The sequence below is a fragment of the Sturnus vulgaris genome, chromosome 21 (assembly GCF_052056855.1).
Source record: "Sturnus vulgaris isolate bStuVul1 chromosome 21, bStuVul1.hap1, whole genome shotgun sequence".
Classification (NCBI taxonomy): domain Eukaryota; kingdom Metazoa; phylum Chordata; class Aves; order Passeriformes; family Sturnidae; genus Sturnus; species Sturnus vulgaris.
This window is the reverse complement of record NC_142263.1, coordinates 4983114-4999967: the sequence shown is the minus strand read 5'-3', so window position 1 is coordinate 4999967 and position 16854 is coordinate 4983114. Positions and strand designations below refer to the sequence as shown.

Sequence of the window (16854 nt, the reverse complement as noted above, 5' to 3'; positions counted from 1 at the left end):
ACCCACCCTATTCTCAGTAATAAGGAGGAATACTCAGCCTGATTTACCTCCCCTTTCTATAGAGAGAAATCACCAAGGTCAGAACACCAAAGCTGTGTTAGTGGAACGGCTTCTGTGATACAGATACCAGAATTATGTGCACAAAAACCTTCTGAAAACGGGCTACAAGTGAGTAAATAAGTGAGTGGTAAGAGGAAAAAAAAGGTAAAGAAAAGCATAAAGAAGCTGGAAAAAATTTGAAAGAACAAAATAAAAATGGGCACAGAGGAGCATAGCGTGGTCTCTGATGAGCCTGAGCTCAAAACCACACAGTTACAGTGCAATTGGAACTGGACAAAGAAGCTGAAACATTCCCTACCAGAGCTGATGTCTGTACTTGAGAACTGCCAGTTTCAAAGCATGCCTAGCAGGTTAAAATGTTTGCTACTCTGTTTTTCATCCTTCTGTGGTGCCTGTATTCATATTTTCTGAATTTTTCCTGCACCTCTGCATTTCCTCTGGCCAGTTTGCATCCCCACATCTCACACTTCACTGTTTACCTCAAATAATTGTCCCAACCTGTGTTCAGCTGTTCCCACACAGATTTCTCTTGCTGCTTTCTAGGCTGCACAATGTTCTTTTAAATTGCAGAGACCCTGTAAGTGGAAGATGACAGTTCCACTGCAATAGAGGGAGGTGGGATGTACAAATCATGTACATCACACAGATCCATGATGTTCCTCAAATTGAAGCAATTAAACAAATTCAGAGCAGTTCCAGAGCTGATCATTTTCTGCAGGTTAAACAGAAATTGCTTTGTGTCAATCATGTTCCAACAACAATCCCTAAATCCAGGGAGAGAAAGGGCCACAGGAAACTTCCTGTTAGCAACACAGAGCTCTCAAAAAAGGTATCACTTCCTCTCTCAAGGAAAACTTAATTCCAACTTTGTTCAACTGGCCCTTCCACTGCAGTATATTAATTCAGACAAGTTCATCTGAGTGTCACTCAGTGTCCAAGAGCAGAGAAGGAAGCAGTGGTAGTAGAAACAATGGTCTTTATCAGAAGGTATTTTTAGGGTCTCACAAACACGCAAGACATCTTAGAAATATTTCCTGTTTACACAGAGCTGTACTATCTGTGTGCAATGATACACTGCACATCCTGAGGTTAGCCAGCAATCACAAATATATGGGAGTTCAATGAGGCTACACTGGACAACATTCCTTGGGATATATAGTACCCATTTGAAAATTAATTCTCCAACAGCAGAGAGTTATGAAAAGGTATCCTTAGATGGAAATTGAGTGCAAATTTATATAAAAATATACTAAATTTAAAATACGAAGCATAATTTAGCAGATCTTTCATAAAGGCAAAAGAGACACCTCAAATCACACCATAAAAAATTCACTGTGAAAAAGTGAAAGTGGAAGAACCTGTTCTCAAAAATTAAGAAACAATGTCAAGTGGTTTGGGCATTTTTACAGGGAAAATGTCGAAACCTCCTCAGTGGGGAAGAAGGACAGAAAATGCAAAACCACAAGAGCATTTAATACTGGATTCATTGAAACAGGGAAGAAGATGAATCTGCTTTGTCCTTGCCCTTCTTTTGCAGCCCAAGTCCTGCCATAGGTTGTTACTGATTTCCTTCTAGAATACTTTTATCTGTGCATTAAACATGACCAAACCAAGCTCCTTGGAGAAAGGTTACAAATTCATCTTCCCCACCCAAACCAGTCTGTTCCTTCTCAAATTAACAGAGGCCATGCACAACACTTCACTGCCAGGATTTATTTTAGAGGTACATGAAAAGAAAAACACATGAGTATAAAAACATTTCCAGTGATTATAACATCCAATTAAAGGTGTTTTAAGAAAAGATAAATTTCATCAGAAATTGCATCATTACAGGTCATGGAATAGTTTGAAAAGCTACCATAGGTAACAGTAGTAAACAAAAGTGCCTCTGTGTGCATAATACTGAAGAAAGAAGTGCAGAGTTCTGTGCAGCATCCTCCTTACACACAAGCAGTTCCAATCCCAGCTGCTGGGGGCATTTTCCGGGAAGTCCCGTGGTTCAAAGGATCAGTTTACAAAATGCAGCTTCTGTGTCCAGTGACAGAGGGTTCTCAGCTCCCACAAACACAAAGGATCTCGAGTGTCTCACCCCTGCAAAGAGGCTGCATGGCACCCTGCTAAGAAGAAACTGGATCTTGGTCCACAGTAAATCGCCAGCTGTGGTCTGGAATTCAAAGCCTCTTTGGGCTCTCCACAGAATCTCCTCGCATGGAGAACGGTCAGAGTTACACGAGTGAAACCTGAGACAGCACAGGACAGGAACTGCAGAAGGTACTGCAATTCGAAGCAGGGATTTGTCTGATGCCCTAAGTGCCATGAGAAGTCACATATCTGAAAGATTCAGAGCAAAACAAATCCTTGGGGGACCAGTATAAATGGGAAAATTGGTTCTAATATGGTTCCAAAGTGTAACAGGAATGTACAAACTGTAAACCTCAAGGCAGTGTTAATCCATGCAATGAACACAGTATCCTCTGAACCTGCCCTCACTACTGGGAACAGTTCCCAACACCAAGCATCAAGTGAGATGCAACTAAAACCTACAGAGGCCAAGTGTTCCTAAAGCCCACTGCAACTACCTAACCAGAAACCTATGTCAGAGCTTCAACAGGACACAAAGACACCTGGACCTCAAAAGATTTTATACAGTGAATGATAAAAGCAAAACAAATATCCTATCAAGCTGTTAACTTTCTATCTCAAAACAACCCTGAAAAAAAATAAGGCTTTGAGAAAAAGAGCAGAAAGGAATCCACTCAGTTCTGAACAGAATTCCAGCATGAACATCCCAACAGTCTTTGCTCTTCCACCTGATCCAAATCTGTTCTTTTCTATCCCTGTGCCAGTGAGGAGTGACTAACTCTGCTCACCACACCTGGAGCTGTGGATACAGAGCACTGCAGCCTGAGATTCTGTGGAATGCTGGTGCCCTTTCCTATCCTTTCCAAAGATCTCTATTTCCTCACCAAGAAACAAGAGCCTTTCAAAAGCTAACTACCTTTCAGGTTCCTAAAGGTACAAGAAATTTCTTATTCCATCTCCACCCTCAAGTGCACAGGATACAGAAAGGTCTGAGCACCTCTAGAAAAACAGAAAGTTTGCAGACTGATTGCTATAAATTGAAGAGACTTACACTTTTCAAAGATTATGCCAAGTCACCAACCATGGGCTGCTCATTTATGCTAAAGCAATATTCCTCTGCATTTTTGCAGAAATATGCTAAATGGAATGGGAAATATGCTAAAGCAATATTTCCCTCAGAAGTTGTGGGATCCTGGCTCACTCCAAGCCAGGGACTGGTATAAAAATGGGTTTATTTTACATTTTTTAACGAGGGGGAGAAAGGCAATAAGCAAATTGCTTAGTTGTTTTATAAAGGAAGAATTTAAAAAAAATCAAGAATAGTGCATTTTGATAAATGTATTTCAATTTGGAAGAATCAGAAATGGAAAATCCTACAAAGAGTTCTCAGTAAGGCATGAAGAGAAGGATCTACCAAAGGAGACATTACACACTCCAAAGATTTTTTTCATGTGACCTGTTGTCACTGGTGTTTCCCAAAAGGTAATTAGCTTACATTTGAAAGTCAAATAAAATTTCAAAACAAGCTAACTAGCTGTATCTAATAAATAATTTTTAAATAACTTCATTTAAACTCAAAATTTGGAAATCAATTATTAAGTAGTTACAGCATAGTAAATATTGCATCTTAAATAAAATATCCTCTACATAAAAAGGAACAAGCTTAAAAATCTATTAAACATTGCAACTTCCTTAGGTTAAATCATTGCATTAGAAATGTCTATCACCTTAAAACACACAGCATTCCTTAAGTGCTATTTTACAGTTCTCATCCAGTGCAAGAGAGTTACTCTCCCCAGAATAAAAATATCCATTTCCACAATAAATTATCCTCTACAAGCTTCCAAAGTTTCTGAACAATCCTACCTGTCTTACTCCATCTTCTAAGAGCAAAAGCTTACAATCACTAAGACATAAAGAATCATCTGACTGCTGAACCAGGACCATTATGTGCCCTTTCTTTTTTCAGAATCACGACGTGGTTCTGGATTGTCAGGTTTATGCAGCCAGCTGCTCTCTTCCTCTGGCAGATCCTTTTCTATTGGTTCTTGGCTAGGCTGAATCTAGGAGAAAAACAGGATAAAAACCAAATTAACAATTCAAAAGCATTGTGTTGTTCTGTATTATTCATACTATTATATAAAGAAGTCTGTCATGCTTGCTAAAAACTGATTTTAAAATCTAGTAAAAATTCACTACAGTGATATCAAAACATTAAATGTCATGTAAGAAGAAAGGCAACAATCCTGCAAAATCTGTGTTAGATACTGAGCTCAGAGAAAACACAAATACTCCACTCTGCCATGTTCCTCACCCATACAGAGAAAAATAGGAATAGAACGTCTAAAAAAAGATATAATAGTATAAAACAGGAATGGGATACCAGCTAGCCCAGGAACTTTCATTATTTTATCCCCTAAGGCACTGAGGTTTCACAGTCTTCTACAACCCCTTCATCCTCACCACCAACAGTACAGAATTCCTATTTCAGTGATTCCCCAGCACATGAGCACAGCCATGACAGCATTGAAAATTATGCACAAACAAAATTATTCTGGAAAAAAACCGTGCTTGTGCAGAAGCAGCAATGCTTGGTCAGTTCATCTTGTTTGGGCAGATTAAGGCATCCTTGCAGAAATGAAACAAAGCCTGTAAATCAAATAACCTGAGTCCAGTTGTCCCATCCTTCCCAAATTCAAGTGACAATTTACAGGAAACACTTGGGTGCAAATCACAGAATGGAGCACAAAGAGCTCACTTACAACATGCCAGAAATTTGGCAGCACTTGATTTGTCATCTTTACAGAAACTGGGGACCTAACAGGGAGCCTGAAGTTCCAAAAGTGAACAGTGAGGGAGAGAAACCTGTCTTGTTTCACTGCTGTGTGATGCTGTAACAGCTACTCAGAGTCTTTCAGCACATCAGCAAATTCTTTTTAGCCAAGACAAATCCTTTTTAAAATTCCTTCTGCTGCCACCTTCCCAAGGATTAACACAGCTGTGTTCAAATGCATCTTAAAACAAAAGAAGTTATAAAAAAATCTCATCAACATTAATCAATGCTTCCTAATGTATTACCTGAAAAGGTTCACTGATGCCAACTATTGACTGCAAGTTATTGCTAAAATAACAAAGCAAAAATTCTCCTCCCGTCCTAGGTATTTCTGAAGCACTCATGTAAACCTGGCAAGAATAAGAACAGGCAATGAGCAATTTCCACAGAAAAAGAAATTTACAAAAAAGCCATTCAGGATACCATCAAAATCAGTATTTGCTATTTATAAGCACATTTTAAAACGTAAGTTAAAACGGATGGAGACAGAAATAACTTAGGAAATCATCTGAAAATTAAATCAGGAAGGAGGAGGAATATCCTTTACCATGTCAGCAAGCTGGCTTGGTTCAGTGACAAGGGAGGAGAAACCCGCAGTGGTTGGAAGGGAAGGGACAAAGCCACAGAGCAGCACAGGGAGTGGAGCTGCCTCCTGGTGGCAGCAGCAGAGCAATTCACAAGCTTGGTTTGCTCCTGTCCCAAGGAGTCATCGTTCCCAATTTCTATTTGCTCAGATAAGTATCTCTGGATATTTATCATTAGCATCAAAGTAAGTTTTATTTGTTTGGTTTAAATCACTTTAGGTAATCACTACTAGAAAGCTCTCTAGCAGACAGCAGTTTTTAAAGAGGGACCAAAACATTCAATAGGAAGAATTAGGAAGAGGGATTTAAAATAATAATATTATTCCCACTTATTTTCAACTGGGAAGAGGATACAGAACCCGTGAAGGGAAGGGGATATGGAACAGACCTCCAATGCTACTCTACAGGGAACTACATTAGAAAGAAATACAACTGACTTACTTGTTTACTGTCTCTGCTGGAAGATATTTCATCATCTTCCACCCAAGCATAAGTAACATAATCCTTCACATGCCTGAAAGTCACCTGCACAGAAAGATACAAACCATCAGCTTCCTGATGGAAACAAAAACCATAGTACCTGAAAAACAAAGTTGTCAGAGATGTTTACTGTTTCACTGAAGTAATTAAATCATTCTTAGGATCAAAACATTTTGGGAGCATGAACACATCTTTTGTTTCTGAGAGGCTGGGACTGCTCTGTTCTCTCACCCTTCTATTGATTATTTTGTTCTTTGTTTCTGTTGCATAAACTCCTTTCCACAGCTTCTGCAACATTTTACTTCAATAAACAAAAAGATTATCTTAGCAGAGAATTTAAAGGGTGTGGAAGAACATGCTGTAGAGCTAAACTGCCAGCACACAGAAACTAATCAAGGACACAGCTACTTCCCAGAGTTCTGCACTAGCAAGAATCATTGCTCTGAAACTCCCAAGGACCTCCTGCAGTCCCATTCCCCATCTCTGCTGAAGAGCCATGATGAGGTGACATTACCTGGAAGAGCCCAATCCAGTCCCAAGCACTGCTGGGGAATTCAGGCACTGCAGAGTAGCGGATGAGAACATCGTGCTCTGCACTCCACTCACCCTCAGCATTCAGCACGACCAAGGGATCTGAGACAAGAGGCTTCATCTACACAAAAAAACAGAGTTTAAACTCACTCAAGCCTGTTATTCTTACAGTTGTTCTGTTCAAGTTATTCTCTGCCACAACTGTGGGACTCTTTAACTGACTGCAAATAACCTAAAAGCAATTTGCTGCCTTCACTATGACCAGAATGAAACAGAGATTATGGTTTAGGAAATCAGCTGCTGTAAGGCAACACTGAGTAAAACCAAACATTTTCTTAACAACATAACTAGGGCACCACCTCAAGCTTGAAAGTTCCTGTGACAGGTTTGTGATCACTGATGCCATAGCTCATGTGACTGACATAGTTAATCAGAGTAACAGAAATCAGGTTCTCTTCTTCAGGGAATTCGCCTTCTTTTGATGCAACCTCACTGAGATTTTTCACTTTCCATAGAATTCTATCAGTCCATGCTGGCTTTCTCTTCTTCTCACTGCAAAAATGTAAGGTAAAAAGTGAAATGAGTAGAGAAACAAGTTGCCAAAAGCTAAGAATGCTGTGCAAAATCTACTCAGAGTTCAAAGACTGTGAGATACATATTAATAAAAGGAGGCAATCATATCCAAGCTTCATTTTACAGCTCTGTTTAATGTGTTTTACAACCAACGTTTCCTTAATTTGAACTCCATTCAGCACAGATCAGTTTCATGGCTTTCTGAAAGAGTAGTAAAATGAAGGGGAGAAGGATGTTTCAGCGGGTTAGTTGGCTTCAGTCAGGAAATGATACTTTCTCCTAAAACCCTGTAAAAACATGCATGAACACTGAGATAATACAGCAACTGCCCCAGGCTCCAAACATAGAGATATTCTGAGAAACGAGGCTGTAAACATAAAGAATGTATAGTAAGAGTCTTAATGACATTTGAAATTGTTCAAAAGATTTGAGAGCAAGTTTCTTTTAACAACAAAAAACAGGACAAACTTGGGTAGCTTGTGGTCATTACCACAGCAATGCTTTATTTAGAAGTTCCCCTAAATTGTACCAGCCTGCATTTCAGGTTTGCAAGCTCCTGCTGTCTCCTAACAACAGGCTTTCAAAATTCTCTAATGAAGGAAGTTGTGCCTGCAACTGTGCTACACATCAAACTGTAATCACATTGCAGAGTTTCCTTTTATACCATATCAACTACACCAGAAGACATGAGCCCTCTGTCTCTGTAGTGGGTGGAAGGCTTAAGAGCAACTCTCTGGATGGGTGGATCACTTCAAACTGAAATGGAGAAAAGATCATACCCTATGGAAGAGGAATTAGAATGGACTGGATTGGATTATAAAAGTTAAAAGCAGAATGTGTAAGGAAAACTGTCAGTTTAATAACTTTAAATATCAAAACCAAGGCCATTTAGTTCAGTAATCAACATCATTTTGTTTTACCCCTTCCCACCTTTAATAAGGTGGAAAGATTGGAAATGACTAAGGGCTTTTATCCCACTTAGTGCAGTAATTCTATAAACAGACAGAAATCTTCAGGAGATGCCAAATGTCTGCTCTGCTGTGCAGGAAAATACCAAAAAAATAAAGGTAAAACACTGCTTTAGAGAAAATGGGGTATTGGATGGGAAACAAACCCTCAGAATGCACACTGAAGGAGTATCAAAAATAAAATCCTGTGGGCTTCAGTAAAAGCAACATTTGCCTTGAGGTCTGCTGGTCACCCCCATCTGAGCTAAGTCTGGCTGGTAGTTTGAACAGCAGCAGGATGCACACAGAACGTGCAGCCACACTTTTTGTTCTCTAAATCAGCCAATACAGACAACCAAGGTATGAACTGTTTGTAAAATGTCCAGGTTTGGATTATTTCAAGTCTTTTTTGTTAGATGGATTTACTGCTGGTCCCATTACATCTCTTCATATTCAGTTAGGAAGCAAAATGTCTTTGGGTCCACATGAAGAAACTTCCAATGTTAAGTGCAACAGCAGAGTAGATAACACTGGAGCTTTCAGAAAGGTAAAGAAAATCCCTAAAGAAAATCAGCTGTCATCTGATTTTCAAATATTTCACAAAAACCAAAGCAAAAGCTCAGATGGAGCCTTGTTTTGATTCTGAAATATTAAAAAAACTACAAAATTCAGAAAGTTCTCTTCTTACTTAAACCAAAACAGGGACTTCTGTTCTCTGAAAGTAAAGAAAAAGATCAGTACAAAACCCTGTTTGGACAGGAACTTATCCTTCTGTGGAAACATAAGACTAATACTTAACAAACAGACTTGAGTATCACAGAAAAACTTTGGAAAATTAAGACACACCAACTAAAAATAATCAATAAAGACAAATATATATTAATTTTCAAATACCAACATATCAAATGAAATGCTTAAACAGAGAAGGGAAGCAAACATGACAGACAATTTTTTTTTGCTCCTTTTTGACAACTAATGAGCACTTTTAGTAAAAATAATAAAAAAGCAGCTTAAACAAGTGCTCGTTTATTTTATTAATCTGGTCTTTGCAAAAAGGCAGTTGGGCTGTTTCATTACTTCCCTCATACCATCAGCAGACCCCAGCTTCTTCAGCCAAAAATATTAATTTAGTCAAGATTTGATAATCCAAGCCTAACAGAACAGCTCAATAGCCCCAGTACACTCAGGAAATTCAGGTTTGCTATTACTAAAGTGATATTTAACCAAGCACCACATTCACTCTCATATTCCATGTCTAAATTCATTTTATCTTTTACCTTGTGTCATAGACCTCTGAGTAAAGGTCAAACTTGTAGGTGGGCTTAAACTGCAGAGGACCCTCTTTGAATTCTTTCAGAAATGCTTCCTTCTTCTTTGCCATATTTAACTGCAGAAATAAAAAGTAACTTTAAAAAGATCACGTTAAAAAAAAAAAAGGATGATTGGAAAAGCATCTTCCAAGAATTCAACATTGCAGTCAGTACAACATTGGAAAGGTAAATTCAGAAGAGTCTCTTTGTTATAGCCAGAACTCTTGATGTGATCCATCTAAAAGTTTACAGGCAATTCTACTCAGAACAAAATCCAGAATAAGGTTCTCTTAAAAAGAATTCTTGGGAGAAGAGGAGGTGATGAAACAACTGACAAGACATGAAATTCAAAGAAATCTCCAGTCAAACATGAGCATTTCAAATGAGTAAGAGACTACACAAAAGCAGAAAAAGATTGCAATTAACTGGGGCTTATGACCAGCTCATGACTGTTCTGAGTCTGTGCTCTTTAACAGAAATGAGAAGCTCAAGGTGCAATTTAACTCCCAGAATGTGTCTGTGTGCTTTAAAACCAAAACTAACCCCCAAAGAAACTGAGCCAACCTACCTGGTCCTTTTCCCAGAGCAGATTGAAACGCTTGTTGTTGATTGATTCTCTGACAAAGTGTATCCCATAATCTGCTATCCGGAAGTTCAGATCTCCAAACCAGAAGAGAACCCTTAAAACCAAACCAAAATGTATCAAACAAGGAAGATTTATATGAATCTATTAACTCAAGGGAAGAATTTGGCAGAATATTAGCCATTACACTAATGAGGTGCTCTAATCACTTTTATTACTTAATGCAAACAGCTTAAACACAAACATTAAGCAGTAATAGATAAGCTTACACAGGGACAACCTGCTGCTAAACAAACAAACAAAAAAAACAACTGAAGAAATTGAAACAGTAAATTAAGTCCCTTGCATTCTTGCTGCTTGCTTATTATTGCCTCAATATTAACTTCTCCTGAGTCTTACATCTCTGAACATTTAACAGCAACCTAAAGGACTTTTGGTATAAATAGGCTTTAGCTTCTAAAGATTTCCTGTATGACATGTACAGTTTATATGCTAACAAATGAATGTAATTAGAAACTGGAATAAAATAGTTTTGTAAAACAGATATCTGTCTTTCAGGTTATCTTTTCCTCCCAGGGCTGAGGGTGAAGGCTGAAGGGACATTTAAAATAAAAACGATGGATGAAAAATCCAAACCCAAAACTCTTCAGTGCAAGAGTTCACCCCATAATAGAGAAAACAACACTGAACTGTGTGAACAACTCACTCATGATCCAAGGGACTTGGAATATCCTCTCCTTCAAACTGCATTTCCAGAATCTTCTCAAAGTCATCCAGTCGCTGCTCTGTGTTCTCCATGTGAGCTGGCAAGTGGCAGTTCATGAAGCAGAGCGTGTGCCCAAAGAGGGACATGCGGACACTGACTCCTCCTTTGTTCCCCTGGCACGGAAGGTGAACAACACTCCCTGAAACTGCACTCAATGCCTGCAAATGTAACTAACAGCACCTAGGACTTTTGGAATCTTGCAATTAAGATGTAAATCAGCACCATTTCTTCCTACACAAATTGTTGTGTATCAGCAAATCAACTGAAATCTGAAATTCGTGTGTGCTGCACACGAGGTCCAAATAAATGAAAGCAGAGTTTTTCTGCTTGTCAGGTTATTAATTTTTAATTAAACCCCATCTCCTCAGCACAAGCAGGTGAGCACACTGAGCAGCCCTTACCCAGTAGCCATAGAGGCCCGTGCGGGTGTAGTGGGTGTGGATGTCCCGGATGAAGGGAAGGTGCACGTGCTTCACAAAGATCAGAAGCAGCAACCCCTGCATGCGAACCGAGGAGAGCTGCAGGAGACAAAAGAAGGAATGGTCATTTCCAGGAGCTCCTTGGCCTTGCTTCACAGGAGCTTTTAGGTGAAGAAGGCCACAGCAGAAGTCATGCAATTCCCTCTGGAGGCCTGGCCTCAATACTGCATTTACACAGTGCTGTGAAAAACATATTCCTTACAAACACATCTGATCAATTCCTCAGCTAATTAACACAGATCTAACATTATATTTGAGTCTGAAGTCAACCTCAAAACATGCACCTGCCCAAATCTCTTTAAAGACTTTTCTTCTGCCTCAACAGCCTCTTCTTTCTGTCTTTAAGAATCCTGTTCATGAAGAACCAAATCCTTCATTTTTCACCTAAAAGCTTTGTAACTCATACTTACAAGTCCTCCAAAAGCAGCAAGCTTTTCATGCTGAAGCACCCTTAAGCACATCATTAAATATTCTAAATGCCATTAAATGCCTCAAAAGCACAGCAGTCAATTCCAGGCATCTGCAAAAACAATGAGCTGCAAATAGCAGAAACTCCTGCCTGCAGTGCCTGTAAAAACTGATTTACCAAACACTTAGAGAGCACATACACGGGGTTTTGTGGTTTGGGGTTTTTTTTGTTTGTGTGTGTGTGTGGAAATAGTGTAATAAAGATAATTCTTCACTGAACATTTGTGGACTTCATAATGTTCCTGGCATGAAACACAAAATTCATTGTGTTTGCTTTAATGATAATGATTCAATTTAAAATACAGACATGGAAATACATTAACTGCAGTTCAGTTTTATGCTGGATTAATTTAGAAACAGATTACATTAGAATAAAATTGACTATACAACTGCTGGAGAAGCACAAGAATTCAGCCCAAAATTTAAAACAGAATTCCTCCTTTCTTGACCTTCATATCTATACAATTAAATGACTTCAGAATATATTTTAACGTTTTCATTGTCCTTGAACCCACCAAAATACTCCACAGAATACTGAAACAATGGACTGCAATTACTAATGATGCATAAATATTTTAGTAGTCAGCATTCTCCTTTCCATAATTACATTCATGAGGTACCAGGATTTTCCAGTCCCTTTGTTATTTGTTTGCTTTATTTCACTCTGCTGTGGCCAGTCCCCAGACATTTCTCAAGACCATCCACTGGTCCTGAACACCACAAGGCATTAACCCCTGCCCTGCTGGAACCAGCACCAGCCCCACCAGTCCTCAGAGCCAAATCAAGCAAAGCCCTTGCACAGAAGGAACACGATCCTGTGCATGGTGGAAGAATTGACTGTGACAAATTGAACACTCTAAAAACAGACCCTGTCACTGAGGGGACAGAATGTCCCAAGGATGACAGCTCTCCCTCCACACCCAACCTCATCACAGGTCAGCCAAGGGGGAACTGCTCCTCTCCTGCTTGGCCAAATTCCTGCCCAAGTCCTGGGATAACCTTTCCTTGCTGCCTGGTTTGATTTTGACCCGGCCTGACAGCTCTCCCTTATTATTAGAGCTAATCAAGTCCTGCTGAAAGCCATTAGGTGGCAGCATCCATTCATTAGTGGGCTCCAAAATGCCTCAGTTATAAATTAGAATTCAAAATCAGCCAGGCATACCAGCAGGAATTCTTTTAACTCTGTGTATACAGGGCCTGAATGTCAGCCCACGGCCAGATTTTGAATTTTTATCAGCAATGACCTAGGCCAGAGTGAATGAACAATGTGGGTTCTTTCCTTTTTGTAATTCCCAATGGGTCCTTTGTTTTGTTTAATTACAATTAAAAGAACAGCACAACTACTGAGTGTGATTAACATGCATATAATGCAATTACCTCAGCAAAATCAGCCTAAAATAGTGCTTGGTTTAGAAAATCACTACAAAAGGCTTTTAATTTCTCTTTACTAGAGAAATTCAGGATACCTTCCTACATTTATTGTTGGCATTATTAAAACAAGTACAGTACAGCCAGTACTTTAGTTGTTCTCATGTCCCTACCCCAAAATCTTATTTAAATTCCCATATAATGTTATAGGTCTTCAACCAAAAATTAAGTCCTCACTTAAACGTATACACCCACTAAAATCGTGTTTTATACATATGCAATTTATTTTCACCTGCAAACAAACTGGAAAAAAACCCAAGATAAAGGAGCCTGACCAATCTTAATGAAAATCACTGCCATTGCTTGGGTATTTATAGTGCAAGACTCCACTAGAAGCATCACAATACAGCTCCCCAATATTGCACAGAGCAAAAAACTTCTCTACTAACAAGGGAGAGAGAGAGATATTGTGGCCACAGGAACTATGCTGTTCAGTCTGAGATCACATCACATAAAAACAGGAAAACACGGGTGTGATGAAGACTTACTTCTAACACACATGCACCTATGGAAGTGACAGACCTGCAAAAACACCAACAACTTATCTTTTATGATAATCTGAGGAAAAAAATAAATATCTTTTCCTTCAGTGCTGTGACACTTAAGAGAGAGGTAAATAATTACCTTTATATATCCCAAGGGAGACAAGACAGTCATGAAAAAAATGCTCCATGGATCATCAAATGCCAAGTCAGACAGAAAATTTGGGATTCTTGAATTCACCTCCTGTAAGCTGAATACATCACAATTACTCACATTGCACCAGTTGGCTTGGACACAATTCATAGGAACTTTGCAGAACAAAGACCCCAGAAATTTATTGCTGTATTTCTCATGTAGTTTCTCATTCAAGCAGTTTAACCCACACACAGATCTAACACATCTGACACTGAGGAAAACAAAATTAAAGGAAGCTATATACATCTGAAGATAGAGTTTAAGACAAGATGTGTTATAACAAATAACCTGACTGTCAGGACTTCAGAATTTCAACATAGTTTGGAAAACACAGTGGCAGACTGTGCCTAACAAACTTGCACTAATTCCCTTAAAACGCTCTGATTTTCCAATAACAAAATGAACATGCTAACAAAGAAAACAGCAGCCCAAACTTTTTGTGTGCTTAGAAAAAAGATATTCTGTATTCTGTCACCACATAGAAGCAGCTAACTGCTATAAATCGTCTCTGGTCTAAGTTAGTCCTCTGCTAGTAAGACTAAGTTAGTCTTTACCCTCTGGTAGCAATAGTGTTAAACTATCTCCCAGGCAGTGATTCACATCACACAGTCCTCCCAGAGCAGACCATGCTGAGACCCAGCAGTTTTGCAATAGACTCACAGAGCAAGTTTTTTCAGATCACTCACCCTATAACGTACATATCCGTGGTCGGGCCCAGCGAGTTGAGCTGAAGTAAACTCGTGACATCGGGAGGGGGAGAAGCTGTGCCCACATTCCAGGTAACTAAGTGTAGTCTGAAAAAACAAACAGAAACCACACAAAATCAATGCTAAAATTGAAATGTGGACAGGCAACCAACTCTAAGAACGTTCTAATTTCCCCACAGAATTCCTATCACTTTCCATCAACCAGAAATCTATTTGCCAGCCCCCGAAAACAACCAAGCGGAGGGAGCAAAACCTGAATTCTTGCCACTTATCCTTCAGCTTTTTCCCCCAGATGAGGAAAGCTTCATCCAGAGTGCGAGACACTTCTTCGTGGATCTCATCATCGGAGCTGATGTCCTCCACGCAGGCCATGAGCTGTGCCACCCTGTGCCGGAGCTGCAGGCGGCCGCTGGAGCCGGTGCTGCCGATGCTGGCGGAGCGGCTGCGCAGGCTGCCCAGGCTCTCCAAATCCAAAAGAGAGAGCCCCTCGCAATGCTGAAATGCATCCTCGCCGCCCGGCGATGCCATCTGCTCCAAATTAGAGCTACGCCCTGAAGGACTGGCCCATTAAAATCAAGAGATTGATAAGGGTCTTGCGGACCCTGTGGAATTCAGCATCGCTCCCAACACAAAAGGATAAATGCAGGTGCAGCAATGCCGGGGGAAAAAAAATGTGGCGTTGCCAGCACACTCGCTGGGTTGTTACAAAAGCTGCAATCACGTCCTGCCACACACAGTGAATTGGCTTTTTCATAATAGATTTAACGTGGTTAATTCGACGAGCTCAAGGTTTAAAAGAATTTATTGTTGATTTGAATCGATCATGTGCCTGTCTGCAGGCAAGGAGAAATGTAATCTCCAGATCCCAAATATAAAAAGTTCTGATCAGAACCAAGCAAAGCCACTGCTCCTCTCAACATTCACATCACAGCACTTCTCTGCTGTTACTTTACAAAATGGTAACTTCAGTACCAGAGCTTCTAAAAAAAAGATTCACTTTACTGTCAGTCTTGTTACATGACAGACAGGCTTAAAAATTAATAAACTGTTAAATTTCTAGCCATCTCAGGATTCTATAATACCTTTATAAACAATGATAATTAGTGAATCCCACCCATACACACATTATTAAGGCTGTGTTTTTATCCCACAATCAGCTGTCTGTTCAAGGTGACACACAATGTATGCAGAAAAGCTGGAAAATTACCTTAAAACAAATTAAAATGATCCATAATTTCCCTCACTAATCGTGTATCTTTGTAAGACTATGCTGAGCTCACCCAAAAGTTAGTCCAAAACAAATTTCTAGGGGAAAAAAAAACCAATGTAGGTAGACTGCAGATCTAATTCTGCCATGGGATATATCACTTGGGAACACTCTCGAGTTACTAATTTTGTAAGACAATTGCCTGATAAAACAAAACTGAAATAATGTTAAAACCATCAGTCATTACTGATAGAAACTCAATTCCTCAAGGTGCCCAGTAACCACAGTCTGATAAAAACACAGACTTCAGTGGCAGAAATAAACACTGTCCTAAATACAAGCAATCTACTGATGTCATTATTTAGCATCACCGTTGCTAATCTTTAAATGACTCAATAGCGGAGAATTTCTCAGGGTCACAGTGCTCATAATAAAGCCTTCAGAGGATTTTTGAGCTATTTGAGTTCTTGACAGCTTGTTGGTTTGTTTTTTAAAATTTTCCTGTCACGGGCTGTTACCCAAATCCCATCTAAGCAGGTTTCTGTAGGGAATCGAGCTCAGACAGGACATCGACACTGAGTGAAGATACATTACAAAAACACCGTAAAAGCAGAAGGTCAATATTTACTCAAGCTTCTTCTTCCTCCCAGAAAGTGACAGGTTCGACACACCCGGTCCATTAAAAAGCGCAGATGCTCGTGCCCTCATTACACATTAACAGAGCTCCGGGAAGTCCCAAACACCCAGAAATGCCCCATAAGCCTCCCTGAACCCCTCCAGTACCGACCTCCCAAACCACAAAATCAGCTTTTCTCCTCTATTTCCTATGACTACGCAACGCCGCCAATTAGTGTAACCCCCCATTAATGAGCGCACACACACACAAGTTTCGCTAATTCTCGCCGATTTACGTAACCGCTCGGGGCCACTTTTCGGAGCCGCCCTCAGACCCGCGCCCCTCCGCGCCCACCACTCACCTCAAGTCCTTGGTGGGAAGTCCCGCGGTCTCCATGCCCGGGGTTCCCGTAGGGAAGCGCTGCCCGAGGGGCGGGGAAGGGCCCGGCGGAGCTCCCCGCGCTCCCCTGGCTCGGCCCGGCCCGGCCGCGGCCTCCGCGCCGCCCTCAGCGCTCCGAGCCCA

The 16854-nt window shown here is 40.1% G+C and overlaps 1 protein-coding gene across 4 annotated transcripts; it reads right to left on the bottom strand.

The window, feature by feature from the left end:
• Positions 1 to 1758: 1758 nt before the first annotated feature.
• Positions 1759 to 16850, bottom strand: INPP5K (inositol polyphosphate-5-phosphatase K). Of its 4 annotated transcripts, none has more exons than XM_088177145.1 (13): positions 16694 to 16850; positions 14489 to 14596; positions 13749 to 13857; positions 11151 to 11267; positions 10690 to 10862; positions 9969 to 10080; positions 9368 to 9477; positions 8779 to 8805; positions 6930 to 7122; positions 6554 to 6691; positions 6001 to 6084; positions 5221 to 5325; positions 1759 to 4205 (listed from the first exon to the last, which is right to left on the bottom strand). In XM_088177145.1, exons 1-13 carry the CDS (start codon positions 16726 to 16728, stop codon positions 4089 to 4091), a joined length of 1428 nt encoding a protein of 475 aa, XP_088033271.1. In that variant the 5' UTR covers positions 16729 to 16850; the 3' UTR covers positions 1759 to 4088. The 4 variants fall into 4 exon arrangements, with proteins under 4 accessions (XP_088033271.1, XP_088033269.1, XP_014732087.1 ...); XM_088177143.1 differs by lacking the exon at positions 16694 to 16850 and adding an exon at positions 14763 to 15052; XM_014876601.2 differs by lacking the exon at positions 8779 to 8805 and having other exon boundaries at positions 16694 to 16849.
• Between the last annotated feature and the right edge of the window lie 4 nt (positions 16851 to 16854).